The sequence below is a fragment of the Penicillium coprophilum genome, assembly GCF_028826855.1.
Source record: "Penicillium coprophilum strain IBT 35676 chromosome Unknown utg000004l_segment0_segment0, whole genome shotgun sequence".
Taxonomy (NCBI): domain Eukaryota; kingdom Fungi; phylum Ascomycota; class Eurotiomycetes; order Eurotiales; family Aspergillaceae; genus Penicillium; species Penicillium coprophilum.
Window position 1 is genome coordinate 4,940,747 of NW_026622723.1, and position 17,454 is coordinate 4,958,200.

General features: G+C 51.6%; 6 protein-coding genes across 6 annotated transcripts; 3 read left to right on the forward strand and 3 right to left on the reverse strand.

The window, feature by feature from the left end:
- Positions 1 to 272: 272 nt before the first annotated feature.
- On the reverse strand, positions 273 to 7,193 carry N7500_006300 (uncharacterized protein; the record flags this gene model as incomplete). The annotated part of the gene is made up of 1 exon (XM_056677444.1): positions 273 to 7,193. One exon carries the CDS (start codon positions 7,191 to 7,193, stop codon positions 273 to 275), a length of 6,921 nt encoding a protein of 2,306 aa, XP_056532444.1.
- A 303-nt stretch (positions 7,194 to 7,496) lies between these two features.
- Positions 7,497 to 7,784, forward strand: N7500_006301 (uncharacterized protein; the record flags this gene model as incomplete). Its single annotated transcript, XM_056677445.1, has 2 exons — positions 7,497 to 7,551; positions 7,627 to 7,784. 2 exons carry the CDS (start codon positions 7,497 to 7,499, stop codon positions 7,782 to 7,784), a joined length of 213 nt encoding a protein of 70 aa, XP_056532445.1.
- Positions 7,785 to 8,140: 356 nt separating this feature from the next.
- N7500_006302 (PAPA-1-like domain-containing protein) lies at positions 8,141 to 9,589 on the reverse strand (the record flags this gene model as incomplete). Its single annotated transcript, XM_056677446.1, has 3 exons — positions 8,141 to 8,563; positions 8,623 to 8,729; positions 8,785 to 9,589. The coding sequence occupies 3 exons, from the start codon at positions 9,587 to 9,589 to the stop codon at positions 8,141 to 8,143; spliced, it is 1,335 nt and encodes a 444-aa protein (XP_056532446.1).
- An 879-nt stretch (positions 9,590 to 10,468) lies between these two features.
- N7500_006303 (peroxisomal membrane protein PEX14) lies at positions 10,469 to 11,812 on the forward strand (the record flags this gene model as incomplete). Its single annotated transcript, XM_056677447.1, has 1 exon — positions 10,469 to 11,812. The coding sequence occupies one exon, from the start codon at positions 10,469 to 10,471 to the stop codon at positions 11,810 to 11,812; it is 1,344 nt and encodes a 447-aa protein (XP_056532447.1).
- Positions 11,813 to 12,262: 450 nt separating this feature from the next.
- Positions 12,263 to 16,485, reverse strand: sec31 (putative protein transport protein (SEC31); the record flags this gene model as incomplete). Its single annotated transcript, XM_056677448.1, has 9 exons — positions 12,263 to 12,307; positions 12,361 to 12,659; positions 12,709 to 13,718; positions 13,762 to 15,443; positions 15,500 to 15,586; positions 15,644 to 15,877; positions 15,931 to 16,036; positions 16,099 to 16,215; positions 16,277 to 16,485. 9 exons carry the CDS (start codon positions 16,483 to 16,485, stop codon positions 12,263 to 12,265), a joined length of 3,789 nt encoding a protein of 1,262 aa, XP_056532448.1.
- A 446-nt stretch (positions 16,486 to 16,931) lies between these two features.
- On the forward strand, positions 16,932 to 17,449 carry N7500_006305 (RNA-binding protein; the record flags this gene model as incomplete). The annotated part of the gene is made up of 2 exons (XM_056677449.1): positions 16,932 to 17,252; positions 17,312 to 17,449. 2 exons carry the CDS (start codon positions 16,932 to 16,934, stop codon positions 17,447 to 17,449), a joined length of 459 nt encoding a protein of 152 aa, XP_056532449.1.
- Positions 17,450 to 17,454: the final 5 nt, after the last annotated feature.

The following is a 17,454-nucleotide window of genomic DNA, read 5'->3' on the forward strand; positions in this document are numbered from 1 at the left end:
GGCTTTCATTGTTTCTGGGCTGTTTGCATTGGACCCGATGGCATAATGCATTGCATGATGCAGGACTCGGTTCTCTGCTTCACGGCATGTTCTTTAATTTGGAGAGAGGGCATACTGAATCGCCACTCAAAGTAATTAGTCTTCATTATATAAATCCCATACAAACAATATGGCACAAGAGAACATTATCTATCTTTTTCTAATACTCGTGACACGTGAAAACTCCTCCGAGAACGCCTTGGATATAAAGACCGAAACGAATGACCTCACGGTCAAGACACCAATTCCAGAGCCTTTGCATGATCAAAGAATCCCGTCGCCGCAGTCTCAAAGACCTTCTGCGCTTCATCCTGACTAGATACCAGAACAGCAACCTCAGACTCAATTGTTATCTCCTGCGACTCATGACCCGGACGAGTAAAGTAGTACTTATCTTGATGATACGACCATTTTCTGAGATAGAGCTGGAGGTCATTCGAGGCGAGACCGTGAGCCGTTCTGAATAGTTCAGTCTTCCTGCTATCGGAGGGCGGCACCACAGGGAATGTGATGTGGGCATTGCTCGAGGGCGATTCTATGTCTAAATCTGTGCTTTGTAGACATTTGCTCACGGCTTTCGCGAAATCGCGAATCCATTTGATGTGTGCAAAAATACACTCCCCTGTGCCCGCAGCTCGATCGATGTAATCTACCACTGGCATGGCCGAGGAGACCATATCAAGAAAGGCCGCAAGCATGAGTAAAATTGTAGGACTCCGCAGACGATGGCGAGGATAGGCGACCAGACCCAATGCTTGACAGGAGGCTCGGCACACAACATCGATCATATCGATAACAGAAGACACGCAGTCTTCGTCCAGTGTGTCTATATTACACAACATGTTCTTGAATTCCAGCGTGATGGTTTGGATGATAGGACGGCTGAGGATCCATGCGGCACGGTTGGGAAACGCCGCTTCCAGGTACGCTGGAAACACGCATTGCAACAGGACGGCGCGTAGAGTGGGTTTGTCGTGGTCACCAGCTTCGTAGGTATCCTTCATCGATGTGTGCAACTGATCAACCAAGTAGCTCTGTTGACCGTCAATGGCGGCGCGCTCCGAAATGCTCTGGACGAACCCGGTTAATGTCTGGATCTCTTTGCTGGAAGATAGCTTCGACTCGTAGCGTTTGAGCTTCGCAACAATGTAGCGTGGATCGGTAGACGGCAAAGGGAACGAAGCAGGGTCCGTGAAAAAGGGGTCGATGGGTTTGATGTCGCTGGTATGTTGCTGAAGGAAACCGATGACCCGTTGCACGAACTCGACGTATTCTCCTTGAGCAGCCTGGACTGTTCCATTACCTAGCTCTTGGTAATTGTCTTTCATAGAAGTCATCACCCGCCGAAGCATCTCAGAGTACTCTTGTTTCGTCACAGAGAATTTCCGATTGCCAGAAAGTTCCATGCTCTGGAGCTGCTCACGCATATTGGACGATATGCTCGAGAGGAGAGATAGTCGCCGAGAGCCTATTTCCTCCAATGTGATTGTATATCGGCCGAGCTTCGTATCTTTGGAGAACGGCAGATTGGCAAGCAAAGGATCTGTGGGACTCCCGTTCAAAAGCGCCTCCGTGAGACGATGTTGAAACTTCATTATCGAGGAACGCTCGACAAGCGATGACATCCACATACTCATAACTTGGATTCGGCAATCGGAAACAATATGGGCGTCCTTTTCAATGCATGCCGCAAGGAACAGCGGCGCAAACTTTCTTGTCTGAACTGTCTGTCGAAGCCGTGTCCAGGAGTCATCGCCGAACTCGCTCAGATAATTGTCCCAATTTCGGAGACCATGGCGAATGAGGACCTGGGCGATTGACGTCCAGCATTCTATCACGTTGAGGAGGATCGCATCCTCTGGACAGTGGTCCTCGCCAAAGCAGTTCGAAACGAGACGAGAGACAATCGGATGGAAAGCCTTCTCTACATGTTCAATGACTTCGCTGGGAGAACTTTGCTGGTCCCAAACAGCCTGAATGGCATCCCAATCACCAAACTCTTGGCTGTCCTCATCCGTGTTCACTGCCGCAGAAGCATTTGATGTGGATGTAGCTGGAGCGTCTTTCTGGGTGTACGCGACCAGGACCTGCAGTGCTTCCGAGACAACGACGTTCACGCGCGGGAGCTTGGGGTTGAAAAGTGTAAGGATAGACTCGAAGGGAGCTTTCAGAACAAGCCTGTGTGCATGCTCTAGTTTCGGAGCTAATTGAACAGCGATTCGCAGGCCACTGAGCGCACTGCTCAACAAAGTCTCTATCTGTCGCTGGTTCTGGGAGATTGTGCGTTCAACGAGCTTTTGAGATACACGATTGTCACCTGTGTTCTGCGCTTCAATCTCTTTGCGAGCATACGAATGCTGTTGCTGCAGCTCCGTAACAAAATAGCCGTACCAGTCTCCGAATGGATCTAGCCCCACGACATCTTCATCGGTAGAAAGCTTGAATCGAACAAGCCTTGACCATGAGCGCAAATTGATGCTGCACGCTTCACGATGTGAAGTGGCAGGATGGACCAGATTGCGTATCGTTTCCAGTCGAGGGCGACACCCATCGGGAACAGCCCAGTACAGAGTGCTTAGAAGATCGTGGTGATTTCTTAGTGCATCGAGATCCTCATGCTGCAACGGCTGCTCTTTCGGGTATACACGGCCGTGGTTGGGTAGCAGACGCCAGGCGAAGTTGCGAATCTTTTTTTTGTCATATCTCTTGGCCAAGAAGCGGAGACCACTTGCTACAATCTTGAGAAATGTGTGGAAACATGGTTCACCCACTCGGGCATCCAGAGAGGGATTGTTATCGAGTTCGTCAAGAAATGAAGGTGAGCCACGAGCTTCCTCGAGTTTTAAATTGTGAAGGGTGTTTTTGGCGAAGAAGTCGAATAGCGTGTCCAGGATAGGTTTGCATTCTCTCCACCCCCAGATATTGATAAGCCGATGACACCGGAGGAACAGGGTTCGACAGTAGCTATTGTATGAGATGGGATGTGCCTTAGAGTTGGACTCGAAATCGTCCAGGGCTGGAGCGAGAAGCCGCTTGACTAATTTCCAATTGTCATTCGCAGCTGTCAACTGATAACCAGGGTGCGCAATCCCGAGCGCATTCATTTCGTTGAAGGGTAGGACAGTGAATATACCACGCCATCCAGCCTCTAGGCTGGTCACATCCCTCTCACTGCGAACAAGTTCATTGTTGAAAGTTTCAAGCTGCAGATCTTCAAAGCAGCCCTTGTAGTTGTCTGAGCTGCGCAGAACATGTCTAACGACAACGTAAGCCTCCACCGATGGATACTCATCACGAATCCCCGACTCGCGGTGTTCAGGCTCGCTGTTTTCCTTGAAGATCGTTCTAAACTCAGAAGAGCCGACTTTGGACGTGATCAAGCCTGCAACGTCTTTAGCGGATATTTGGACAAGATCCAAAGCTTCAGTCGCAAGGGCAGGACTGACGAGCTGATGGGAAGCAATCTGATAGATCTGGTTTGCGAAAATCATGTTGAAGCAAGCAATCTTGACAAGCCCGCTCTTGTTGTATTCATCACTCGCCAGAAACGCAGCTAACGGGTCTCTCACCTGGGAGACCAGCCCCATTACTCTAGTGACAAACCCCGTACGATCAATCGGGTCGATGAAAACCAGATTTTCCGTGATGTATTTGACCAACAATCTGTATAACCTCGACGCCACACCCAGAGCAGCCGTAATGCCTGTCTCCGGGGAGGTAACAGCACTTCGCTCAACATTATTGATTATCACATCAAAGACCTGCCCCATCTCCGACGATACTTTGTCGTTCCAGCGGCTCCATTGGAATGTCTCGTCTTTGAGCTGGATGGAGAATGAAGTGGCATTGCGGTCAAAGTCCCGCTCTACGATTCGTAGCGAGCGAGAGAAGTCCCCGCTTCCTATGAATGTGGTCTCATGGAAGAATGTGTTGTCACGCAGGGGTGATACCCCGAAGTCGACCGGATAGAAGCGTTGCCAGTTGAAAAGCCCACCGACGCCGAAAGACGAAGAACCTGTGCGTCCAACGTGCGTTATGGTAGGAGGCTCCGATTCATCGGAGATTATGGTAGCAGGATCTGGATTATGACGGAATTCGTCGGCATCGAGGTTGATTCGGTTGGGCGGATTTTTCTTCAACCGCCGTCGAGACACAGGTGCTTGCCGTGTCGGTCTTTGAGTTCGTGTCTCAGCCAGGACGGCAACAGCAGCAGCTGGAGCGTTCATGGGCGAGGTATTTCCTTCGGTACTCAATGATCCATTGTCGGAGACATATCGATCCAAGGTTAAACTGGGCTTGTAGGATTTAGATGTGCGCTGGTTTTTATAGTGTCGGTTAAGGATAGACAATGACTGATTGAATACGGCGGGAACCACTTTTCGGTTTTTACCAGGGCCTGCCAAACTAGTTGCCGCAGGTCTAATGGTGTTCCTCTTCAACGATGTTATGGCAACATTTCTAGGAATAACCCATGTGTGACCGTGCTGCTCAGGTTTTCGACGGGAGGACTCGGCCGCCGGAGCTTGGTTTGACGGGACTGGGATTGCGCCAGATTCAGGTGGTGCCTGTGCCTGTTCCTGTTCCTGTTCCACTGTGTCGGTGTTCGAAACATCAGCGTTTGCCTCCGTATCAAGGAATTGGTTCGGTATCCGGCCATTTTTAGCGTTCGATTTTGCTCGAGCACTGAGCATTGAAAGATTTGTCGTCCAATGCCGGTGTCGACGAGCTCTGGGATGAGGTGGGCTAATCTTGGCCTGTCGAATAAGTCCTCTTTTCCAATCTAGTAAAGACTCATTTGCATCCACTGTGTCCCCCCTTGATGCCAGTTTCACGAACTTCTGAGTGGGGCTTTGCCTGCCTCCATCTTTGCGTGAGCGTGGTCGTCTTGCCGCTACCCGGAGCAGTCGCGATTGCTCTTGGCGAGGCTTCGTGGCGACATCTGGTGCATCCAATATCCCTATTCTTGGCCGCTGAACACTTGATGGCTTCTTGGTCCTTCGTGCTCCGTAGGAAGCATCGGTCATTCGGGTTTGTCGGGGTCTCTTCGGCTGTCTCTCTCCATTGAGCAGACTGTGTTTCGATTTTGGCCTTTTTAAACTGTTGGCTTTATGCCGAGGGCCTGTTGAGTGGCGCGAGACAGGCGCAAACATGTAATCGATTCGATTGTCCTCCGAGATATCACCCTCTTCCAGCGTGAAGGGGTCTTCGAGACCAAGAGTGCCAGTCAGCCTCTGGTTGGAGTCATTGGCTGTAGATGCATTTCCTGTAACATCATTGATGCTATCCTCATCGTCCGACTCCGAATCTCCAAGGTCAAACAAGCCTCTTGATTGTTGTGTTGCTGGTTGCCTTGAGCGATCACCCTTTCGAATCAGCTTCCGCGCAACACCCTTTCCATCCAGGCGTTGCGAAGAGGCATGGCGATCTAATTGCGCAGCTCTTTCTTTATCTGCCATTTTCTTCTGATCCAGTCGAGCATGGGATGCGGGGAGCGCCCCTCGGATCATTCGTTGGAATCGTCGAATTTCACGTTCTTCGGCATCTGATTTGGTTTCTTCTTGATCACTCTGGCTATTGGACGAGATGGACTGTATGTCCTCCTCATCATCACCTGTACCTGCACCACTTAATCGAACCTCGCTGGCTTCTTCGGTTCCCTGTGCCCTGGATTTCGCAACTTCACTCGGTGGCGACCATCCACGAGGAAACCGGAACCCTTCTTCTGAGGCACGAGGGGTTCTTGAGCTTGAAGATAAACGGCCTGTGTGTGGGGGGCTAGAGGATAGCTCATATACGGAGATACCATTTCTATTTCCAGTAGGTGTATCTTTGTCTCTAATGCCACAAGGTTTCGACGGTTTGTGTAAATTCCGACGTTCCTTAGGAGTTCCAGAATGAGAGATCTTCTGTCGCTTTGTTAGATGAGTTTGTGATGGCCGACGATGCTCAGCGTCGTTGTGTTCCTGTCCCTGTGCAGCAGAGTGAGGGCCACGATGCCGTTCATGTCTTACTGGCGGAAGATACTCTTCCAGGGGAGGACTAGACGGAGGTGCATCAGGATCATATGAATCTTGCCCTTGACTTTCATCGGTAACATGCTGTTTTTGCTGTGAGGGTCGACCAAAAGGCTTGACACCCCGCGCTTGCAGTTGCTGGGCAAACTTGAGCTGTTCTAGATGGTACGGGTGCATTTGGATGGCATTGCGCTTTCGAAATGTTCTTTGCGCAGCACGCGGCAATTCTCGCAACACCTGTTCGGAAATATCAAGATGAGGTAATACATCTTCTGGGTTGGCGCCTAGCTCAGCGAGCATTGCATTCCGTATCTCTGCCTGCCTGTCCGCCGGTCTTTCTGGTTCTGCCTCCAGCACAACATCGGTGTGTATTTCTGTTGAATTTTTGGCCGACGGGGAGGAAAATGATGACGGCACAGAGGATAACGGAGAGTCATCTTCTGAGCCCTCCTGGGGTGGTGGTGGTAATGGTGGGGGCTCTGTTGACTGGGCATGATTGACCATAGGCTTATTCTTTCGAGTTGGCTGAGCGATCAACATTAACTCGTCAGGCGAGGAGCTCCTAGTGCTTGAGGTACCATCCTGTGTGTTGGCGTTTGAGATGTGTGGCTCCACTATAACTTGTGATTGCGAGGGCCAGGTGGTCTCCAAGGGCTTCGGTGTAGACTCGGGGCTCGAGGGCTTTATTTGAGGCCTGTCATGTTCCTGCGATGACGATGGGAAATCATATATGCTGCCTGTATCCTTTGCGGCGATATGCAAACCACGCAACTCGCTGCTGTGGTGATTCGTTGATTTTGTAGCCGATGATCGAAGTCCATAAGTCTTGCGTCCTCTTCTTTGTTTCGGTGTCGTTTCGTCATGCGCATCATTCATCAGATGAGGACTTGTTCTATTCGTATCCCAACGAGCCGCCTTCTCGGTATCTGAGAGTGTGACGGAGCCATTCTCAGCGCGTTGTTCCTTCGTTATACTCGTCGTCCCTTCCTTCGGCGATGACGAAGGGTTATCGATGTATTCGAGATTTTCGATAGCAGAGCTATTCTCGACATCACCCTTCTTCGTATCTAGAGAATCGAAGCCATCTTCCTCGTCCGAGTCGGGGACATATCCTCGTTGTCGCCATGATTCCATTTGCATCCTTGGCGGGGATCCCCCATGTCTCTAGACAGTCATTGGGTGATGTTGAGGTGATAAGAAGACGAGGAAAAGAGGGTTCAGGTCAAAATTCGCGAAACATGAGAAAATTAAACGTCGAACAACTATTCAAACTGTCTGAGTGCCGGGAATTTGATTCTGACGCGTGCCAACGGAGCAATTTAGCAGACGCGCCGGCTGCTAATCAGCCAACTGATAACCGATTTCCCCCGGGGCCGCATCACCTCCGCAACCTCCAACCACCAACTGCAATTCGACCTCGCTGTCTACCTTCATCCCTTCGAGATGAGTCGCAATCTCTTCCCTGCCCTTTGCGCTATTGGAGTGGGTGTCTTCACAGGTAAATCAACTCTACGGCATGGATAACTCTTGTATGGTCTCAGTCCCTAATCTCGAATTTTTCTACCTGCTCCAGGTTACTATACCTTCCAACCGACATTCCAACAACTTCAATATCAGAAAGAGCAAGCTCAAAAGACCTCACCTCCGTCCGATCCTGCTGCTCTGAAGCAAGACACCAAGACCCCCGTCAAAGGCGACTTTCAGCAAGATCCAAAGTCGACTACTCAATGACGATGACCGGCCTTCCCCTTGACGTGCTATATGAACGTCAAATTGGCCTGAGTACGAACAATCATGATCGTGTCAGTAGTTTGCTCTCTGTGCACTATACTGTATTGGAAACTGTGCTTGCCCCCGCGCTCCGAGGTCCCAGCGCACACTGCACCATAGGCCTCGCTGTGTCACACTTGTCAGGTCTTATGAGTGGCCCTGGAGGCCATTGTATACATGGAATGTAGTTGTGGGTGAAGCACTGAATGATGATCTAGAATCGACTAGCCCGCGTACCAGTGAGGGTTTCCAACTAGTTGGATATAAAAGCCGGATTTCCCGGCGTGTATCTGGAAACACTTGAAACAGTTGATGTATTATTGCATAATCTTTGAACCTTGACATTTGGAAGAGGCGCGTTTTGAACGCCGCTTGCTGCACACGCAGAAAATCAACCCTAGTCCCTTGCAATGATGTAGTCCATTCCCGAATACCTTGATAGAAAATCCTTCCATAAGCGCCAATCCATTGTAGTTTCTGCATGTGACATCAAACTTCTTCAACCATTTTCCCCCGGGAAGTGCAGGTGCACCGAAGACACGCCCGGCAGGGGTGCCCAACCATTCTTCTGGCACGCTGACTTTACAGCCATTTGGACCACTGATCCATCGCACTAGGGTAGGGTCAGCTTTCTCGACCTCCACACCTTCTTGGCCGGGGGTTCCATCAGCGGCTTCGGCCGCCTGTCGACCACGCCGCTTGGGGGCCTGCTTCTTTAGCAGCCGATTAATTGTGTCCATCTATTGTTCAGAGTTAGCGGCCGTACTGCAATGCAAGTATGAAGTGACTCTGCGCATACCTTCTCCTCTTCATTGCGCTTCTCACTTAGGTTCTTTCTTCGCCGCGCCATCTCTGCGCGACGCATCTGGCGCTCTTCGGCGGTCAAATGCTTCTTGACCTGGGGCTCTGTTTTCAATTAGCTTCGGTTTCGGTTAATCGTTAATTGACTGTGATTTCTCACCCATGGGAAGTTGCAAGAAATCATTTCCAAGGTTCCCTCGCTGGCGCTTGGTGGTCTTTCCACTTTGCATAGCGAGGGCATCGCTATCCATATCGTCTATTTCATCCTCTTCGTCAAGCTCATCCAGATCATCAGCGTTGAGGTCTGGAACTGCAATTTCATCCTGATCTTCGCCTTCCGCTTCGGCATCTTCATCCGTATCGGAAATAGGCTCCTCCTCGTCATCCTCGTCATCCTCTTCATCTTCATCCATTTCCATCTCCTTGGCCTCCACACTCTTGGAAGGCTTGGCGCGAGATGGAGGACTGATCTTACCGCGCCTGGGAGCCGGCTGAGGCGGCATGTCATCCATATCGATGTCACCGTCAGCATCAGCGTCAGCGTCGGCATCGGCATCTTCATCATCATCGTCATCTCCAGGGGCGTCTTCATCGTCCACTTCATCCTCTTCTTGATCGTCAATTTCTTCTTCGTCGCTAGTAGCAACTTCTACAATCTTCTTTCGGTTCCGACTGGAGCGGGGTCCCGAAACAATGGGATCTTCACGGAACACATTGACTGAGCGCCGTCCAGCAGCGCGACCAGCACCCGTGGCCTCCCGCAATTTGCTGGAGGGCATTTTGACAGTAAGACGGAGAGATCTTTTCCGATCTCCTGAATTCAATTCAGATCGAGAGACCGAGACTAAGGTAGAGGCAGAAGTAGAGGCCCGAGTTTGTCTCGTAGCCCTGGTGGTCATGTTAGCATCTGTTTCCGGAGTGTCATCTCGTGTCTTTCGCGATCGAAGAGACCGACGGAGCGACATGGTGGCGGCTTTATCAAGTGTGACAGAAGTCTTGGGAAAGGTAAAATGCAAAAGCCAGAACAGCAAAAAGAAGCGGGACAGGGAAGGTCGATAGGCAAGTGTGTGGCAGTATGAACTAAGCCATTAACCCTTTGGGGGAGGGGGATTCTGGATAGAGAGAGAAAGGAAAAGTATCCAATCACTTCATTCACTCCGATGCGGAGCTGCAAACCGGGAAGATACAGATTTGCTTTCTATAGGGGAGTTTCCAGTGCGAACAAAGCGCACTGGTTACAGGGGATCAGGCTTTTGGGAGGTTTCTCCCCTGGGTTCGGGGTCTAATGAACGCCCGCGGGGAGCCTTGGGCAGATAGAAAGGAACGCAACATGATAAACGGGGAAAACGCCATACTCACAGGTACTTTTCTATAAGTTTTCGGATTCTTCAAGTGTCCAGTCGCTGACGCTGGATGAACGAATGAAGTACGGAGTACTGCGCGGTCCATTCTGCCGGGCGGTCTCGAGTACGCCATTGAAACTATATGATCTTTCAATATTCAATTGTATCTCCAGATAATATATATAGAAATAGTTAGTGTATAGGACTCTGTAGCCCTCAATAGGAGCTGGAGTCAGGGGTTATGGCTTGGTCTCACAGGCTTATTTTCGGTATAGTTGAAACAGCGCATGTGTATCTTTCGTTTTCTATCTCGAATAAATGGATATGGCGGCCCAAATACGATTCAAAATAAAAAATATATTTGGACTTGTTCTAAAGAATATCGTATCCTAGTAGCTCGTACAATGTGAACACATATCAGTATGATGTATTTTTCCTCAAGATGTACGGCAATATTGATGCCTCAGGTGTAGCCGGCGTAACAGCCGAGGTCGGGCTCACATGGCCCCAAGTCCGGGGAAGGTTCGCCCTCCTCTTTGCTCCCTTCCAACGTCTTTACTTTCTCACATCTCTGGCGAATGCTTCAGATACCTCATCATGCCCGACGACACATCCAAACCAACATCTATTCCCTCATGGCAGAGGCCCAATAAGGCGGCCGAGGAGTCGCCATCGTCGACCTCCGACGATGCGCCCGCAACTACAGACTCTACATCCCGACAAGCTCTCCGAGACCAAGCACTCAAATTCCTAGAAGACGTGTCAATCCGTGATGCACCAACAGATCGCAAAGTGTCATTCCTCGAGTCAAAAGGTCTCAGCTCAGACGATATCGAGCAGGTCCTCGGTGTCTCCCGCAACGCAGAGGCGAGCAGCAGCTCAACCCCAGTGGAAGATAAACCACAGGAAGAGACACCATCTACCCCACCTACTCAATCCGAAGCCATTACTTCTCCTCCCACTACATCCTTGCCATCCTCCAACACCATGCCTCAATCGCACTCCGCACCAGCGCCAACGCCAACTCCCGCCCCCCGCGACGTGCCCCCGATAATCACATACCCAGAATTCCTCTTCGAGTCCTCCAAGCCGCCACCGCTAGTGACAATGCGCAGTCTTCTGTACACACTATACGGCGCCGCAGGTCTAGGAGCCAGTCTCTACGGCGCAAGCGAATACCTAGTGAAACCAATGCTAGCGAATTTAACAAGCGCACGACACGAACTCGCCAGCGCAGCCGAAGCAAACCTGCAAAAGCTAAACGAGAAGCTGGAGAAGACCGTATCTGTGATTCCGGCAGAGTTAACAGAACTCAAGCTCAAGCCCTACAGCGACGAAGACGACGACGCCTCGTCGATCACCTCAGACCCAACCGAGCTGTTCCACCGAGACGTCGCAACGCAGACGAGCCCAGAGCCCACTCCGGTTCCGAGCACCGCCGGCGTCGTCAACTCCGCAGACTCGGCCGTCTCTCCATCAACGGCGGTGAACAACCACATCAGCCGCGTTGAGTCTATTACTTCGAAGCTGCGCGAGATCGTCAATTCGGAGAAGGAAGCGAGTACGCTAGATGACTCTATGCGTACACGCCTCACGGAGCTGCATCATTATTGCGACGGGTTGATCTATAGTGGTCCAACCTACTCTTCTGGGTCGTCGTACGGGGTTTGGAATTCCAATAACTCAGGCTCGAGTGATAGCTCCGGTCACCGAAAGGCGGAGGACGAGGCTATTGCTGGGTTTAGGGCGGATATTCGTGGTGTGAAGGGCGCGCTGTTGAGTGCGCGTAACTTCCCCGCCAGTCGAGGTGGACGGCTTGGTGGTCTTCCTGTCGGTGGACGGTGATGCGGTTGGATGATGGGGCTTCGGCGTTATATCATGAATGTAAATAGATCATAATAGGATGCCTAGGGGATTCTCTCAGATTCCAGGTTTTATCTTCATTTGCTCGATTGACTCTGCCAGATCATAGCCCAGATCCTAGTATACCTATTCTCTTCACCTGCATTTGATTTATTTCTATATAGCAATCTAAATAAACACGCACCAGGGAGCTAAGACTACCAACCACACTTGAGAGGCGTTGGTAACGTTTCGCTTTGCTCATGACTGGACTCATGCCCCCAGGAGAGAAGGGGAACGGAGGGAGATACGCAAGACATTAATTATAAAATGGACAAGGAAAATGAGATAATTTAGAGAAACGCTGAAGTATAGAGAAAACAAGGCCAGAAATACATGAGTTATACCAAGCCTTTAGCATTCCCTCCACTCGACAAGGTAGAAGGGTGTCATTTACGGGGTAGCGCGGCTCATGCTAATCAGTCGCTTCACACCGACCTATGATAATTGTTAGTGAACGTTCAAAATTCATGGGACCAATATTCACGCACCATCCAGTTGCCACATTCATCAGTCCGGTTGGTCATGATATCAACGTGAATAGCGAGGGCGGTATTGAAATCACGTTGCTGAATTGCGCGGGCCAGGTTCGCCATGTCCTCAATGGTGTTAGGCTTGAGTAGATCCTCGTTGTTGAGATGATCAAAGAGGATGTTCAAGCGGCGCTCAGCATCATCAACCTGTGCCTTGAACGCAGCAGGGGCACGGGACTTGACGCGCTGCATGTCCGCCGATAGAATCTCGTAGACAGGCTGTGCGTTTGCGGGGATGTGTGAACGGTCACCGGGTGCTGTAAGGGTCAATTCGCTGAAATAATATTGTTCATCAGGATTACTCACGATACTTGGGAGCCGGAGGAGTTGGCCTCTGCGACTGGGCTGTGGGAGGTCGAGATCCCTGAGGTGGGGGTGGGATGCCCTGGGCCATGGGCGGAGGCTGTGTAGCAATAGGCGTCGCGGGCCCATATGGGTTTGCCGCAGGTGGTTGTGATACTGCCTGTGGGGCGTATGGCGACGCAACGGCCTGAGGAGGAGGGGCCACCGAGCCGCGTGCTTGCATCTGGGGGTTTGCAGCCTGGGCAGCCGGGTTTGGTGCATACCGATTGGTTGGGGGTGGCATGCTGGGAGGCGCGTTGTATGGCGACGCTCCGCGGGGGATCGATGCCGGGGGAGCCATGGTTGACCCCTGATTCAGCGGTGGTGACTGAGGGAGGGAAGCGTACGGGTTGGCAGGTGGTGGCGGGGAAGGTCCAGGGATGTTAGAAACACCTTGGCCACCAGAGAGCGGCGACATCATTCGCGGCGGAGGCACCGAGCCCATCTTTGGTGGGGGAGGCACGGATGGTGCGCGCGGAGCACCAACCGGGGGAGGTCCCTGAGTCAAATTGGGTGACTGGTTGGGGAAAGGAGAGGCGATGGGTGCAGAGGCTGCGGCAGGAGTTCCACGACGGGGCGTAGGAGCCTTCGCGAAACCTTCTGGTAGATCATTCCATGCAGGAAGACCAGTGGCCGTGGTGTATGTTGTGATTGTGTTGGCCGGCGACTGGTTAGATGAAGCACGCGGAGGGGGAGGGATACCAGCACCTGTGGGCTGCTGTCCACCGAACGCAGATGCTGGATTATAACCGGTAGGTCTCATCCCCTGAGTTGGCTGATACCCAGCTGCTGGTCCGTAGGCACTGGCACCTCCGGTCGACATAGCAGCGTAGGGGTTGGCAGGTTGAGCTGGTGAGGTCGCGGGAGGGCCATATGGGTTGGCCTGCTGGGGCACTGCAGGCGCAGGAGGCGCATAAATGTTAGGGGGGAGCAGCAGGTGTTGGAGTAGCAGCAGGGCTGTATGTCTGCTGCGGCTGGTACATATTAGGCTGTTGCGGGAGGGGCTTGAAGGGAGACTTGGCCCCGACAGCGGCCTGGGCCTTCTGGGGTGCCTGTCTTGTAGCAAGCTTAATACGGTTGCGTGCCACCTCAGCTTCGGGATGCTTCTCTGGGACAAGGTCGAGGTACTTCTGGGCAGTTTCCAAACGTCCATGTGTTGCGACAACATCGGCATATTCGATGTATTTGTCGTACAAGACGCTCAAGCGCCAATCCGAGTCCTTGTTCCGCTCCGTATCCTGGAACTTGGTGACTTGGCGGAAGATAGTTACCTTCTCGATTAGGCCCTGGAGAGCACGGACGTGGATAGAGAACGAAGAGTTGTCAGTATCGCTTTCAAGTCCTTTCTGCTCATTCTCGCGGAGCTCCTCAACCCAAATGGCAACAACCTTCTCAAGCTTCGAGCCAGCCAAGAAACAGAAAGAAGCATCCTTTCGAGCACTCTTATCGTCGCTATTCTGGATCTCTTCCTCCAGGCGGTCACCAAGAGCATCGCAAAGGTCAGGGAATTCTTTCTCGTCGGCAAAGGTACACAAGGCAGCCATAACTTCCTTCCAGTTGGACAAGTCGGCATTATGTACCACATCCCACAAGTTCTTACCCACAATAGATGCGAGCAAGCGCATGTAGTTGGGGCCGTTAGCCTGCTTGGAGAAGTAGTACTCCTGCGCCTTTTCGATGCACTTCGGGCCACCGCAAATAGCAATCATGAAAGCATCGGACATCTTATCCTCTCGCAAAGCAACATCCAGAGCCTTCTCAAACTCTCCAAGGAGCAAAGCCCGAGTGATCTTTTGCTCTGCCTGGCTTTCGGAGCCATTGAAAATTTGGAATGGGTTGTTGGTTTGAGCACCCTTGGAAGCCGCCAGTTCGGAAAGGAAGCTGTCACCTTCAGGGTTGGGATCAAACATGGATTGCAAACGCTTGTGCTTCTTGACCCCAGCCGGTTTGGCGGCAGCGCCATTGGTGTCCTCGCCTTCCTTCTTGTCCAACCCGAGGTGTGCGAGACTATCGGCGGTATCATCAACCTGATCCTGGAACCCTAAGTACTCCACCAAGCCCTTACGTGGGTTTTCAGAAATCAAAGCTTGCATCACCTTCCAGTCTGCCTTTTCTGCTTCGTTGGAAGCACCTGAAGCTCGCGATTCACAGATGGTACGAATATCGCCCTCTTTCAATGCGGTCTCAAAGTTCTCGGTGGCTTTGCCAACACTCTCATCAACTTGGAACGATGTGATTTTGATACTGGATGTACGCGATCCTTTCTCGGTCAGACCGAAGGAAACAACCCGACCTCCGAAGCCAAAAGTAGCACCGCAAGGCCGCTCAAGCCAGCGAGGGGCCTTCGGGAGAGAGAACTTGGAGACCTGGGGCTGCGTTTGCGCCTTGTTGAAGAAGTCTTCGCCGTCCAAGGCTTGGTTGTGATCGGCGATGGCCTGGGCGTTATCGGTCTTCGTGTTCTGCAGGGTTTGGACACAGATCTTTCCATCAAACGATGCGGTTGCGAAGAAGTTCGGATTGTGGGGGTTCCAGCGAGTCTGGAAGGTCCAGTTTGTGACCACGGGGAACTCTCCGTATGCTTGACCGGTTTGCGGGTTCCAACAAATATTACGGTTATCTTTGCCGGAAGACAGGAGGAGATCCGGGTCATGCTCGCACCAAGAAAGTGAGAGCACACCGGACTCGTGGCCGGTAAGTGTCTAAAAAAATAAACATCAGTGTCAATTCATACCTAGAGCCTGGCAGAGTGACCTACCCGCTCTGGGGCGTGGGAGTTGCGCAGGTCCCAGACATAGAGTACTGGGTCTGACTCGAGGGGCGAAGATGTGATAAGCTTTGTGGGCTAGACATGAAAATGGTCAGCAATCCTGGAGTAAGCATGTAGGAGCTGACAACATACCCTCTCGGGGTCCCATGCGACTGCGCTGACAGCCTTTCGGCCCTTGTTGTTCAGTGTCAGACTCTCCTTTTTCGTCTTGACATCCCAGACCGTCACAAAGCCGGAGCTGCTACCAGTGACTAGAATGTGAGGAACCTTCCTGTTCCAATCTAAACAGTCAATATCATCGGTACGGGCCGCGTTGTTACCCAGACGGAATGGGTTCTCAATGTTGTTTAGATCCCAGATGAAGAGCTATCCAGTAATTAGTCACCTATTCTACTCGTTGTCCTTGAGTCGCAGCTTACCTCTCCCTTTGCGCCACCGGTTGCCAGAAGGTTCGGGTGTTTTGGGTTGAATTGGAGGGTCTTGATGGCGCCGCTGTGTTTAGTGGTTCTTGAGATCAATGCATCACTAGAATTGATCGATCAGCGGAATATCCTAGGAATGTGGTCCATGTGTACAATTCAACCAACCTGGATCCAGCAAGTAGCTTATCGGCATCCCACAGCTCCAGCGAGCCATTCTCCAGGCCACCCGCAATCACACCCCGTTTGTTATCTTCCGACGTTGTCCAGGCCACATCATTGAAGCTAGTCACATTGATCAGTCAGTGTGCCCATATTCGTTCAAGTTCCCAAAGTATCCACTTACCCAGAGTCGGTATCAAGCTTAGCTAGCGGCTGCAGCTCCTCGCTCGCATCTTCGCGGTCAAGGCCCAGATCCCACAGCTCGAGACATGTCTTATTAGAGAAGTCGGCATCGACAGCGCCAGCGCGAGTTCCAGTTGCGATCAACGGTGACGCAGCCCCAGGCGACCAGGCGAAGGTGGCCGTCCTTGGGATTTCCCTTAGACGTACCATGATGATGGCAGGGGAAGTATGTGTTGGTGAGGATCAAGACCAATAGAGTGTGTGAGAGGTACGATCCAAGGAACAATAAAATTCAAGTAATGTGGAAGTAGAGGGATCAAAAACCACCCCCTTTGAATAATTGCCAATGGGGTGATGCTCTAGATGTTCCAAGTATAGCAGTAACCAAGTGGCCTCCTGGACTTGGAGGGACCGGGGAACTCACGCTAGACCGCTTTGAGACTCGCCAAAACACTCCGAGGTGTGCTGCACGTGATATCAATCTTCCGTTCTGGGCTGATAGCAAGATACAGCTTAGATTCAGAATCTGGAACAAAAAGCTTCCTTTTGTTGTTTGAACACCATTTCCTCCCCAGTTTCTCCACCCTGTGAGATCCTGCCACATCGCCACCCCAATCAAAGATCGATCAATTTGGCCCGAAGCGCAACTACACATCATGAGCGAAACAACGCGGCTCAAGAGCACTGTCTACGTAGGAGGTCTTGACCAGGGAGTGACCGCACATACACTCGCAGAAGCCTTCGTTCCATTTGGTGAAATTGTTGATATCTCGCTGCCCAAACCGGAGCAACCCAACTCGGCCGAAGCTCACCGTGGATTTGGATATGTGGAATTTGATCTGCCACAAGACGCTAAAGAGGCAATCGACAATATGGATGGCAGCGAGATCTACGGGCGCACCATAAAAGTTGCCGCTGCAAAGCCACAGAAGGATGCCAACGAGGGACTAGGCAGCAAGACTGCGATCTGGGAACAGGTACGCTGGGCTCGATTTTATATCCACTCCCAATCTATACTAACCAGTATATCTTATAGGAAGGGTATTTGGCCAAGCATGCCGTCAGCGAGGAAGATCGGGCAGCAGCGGAGGAGGCTCAGGCTGCAAGCAGTCGTCCCCAAGATGCTATGCAGGGATTGGAACAATTAGATGTTGCTGGGCCGAAGCCCGAGTGAAGCAC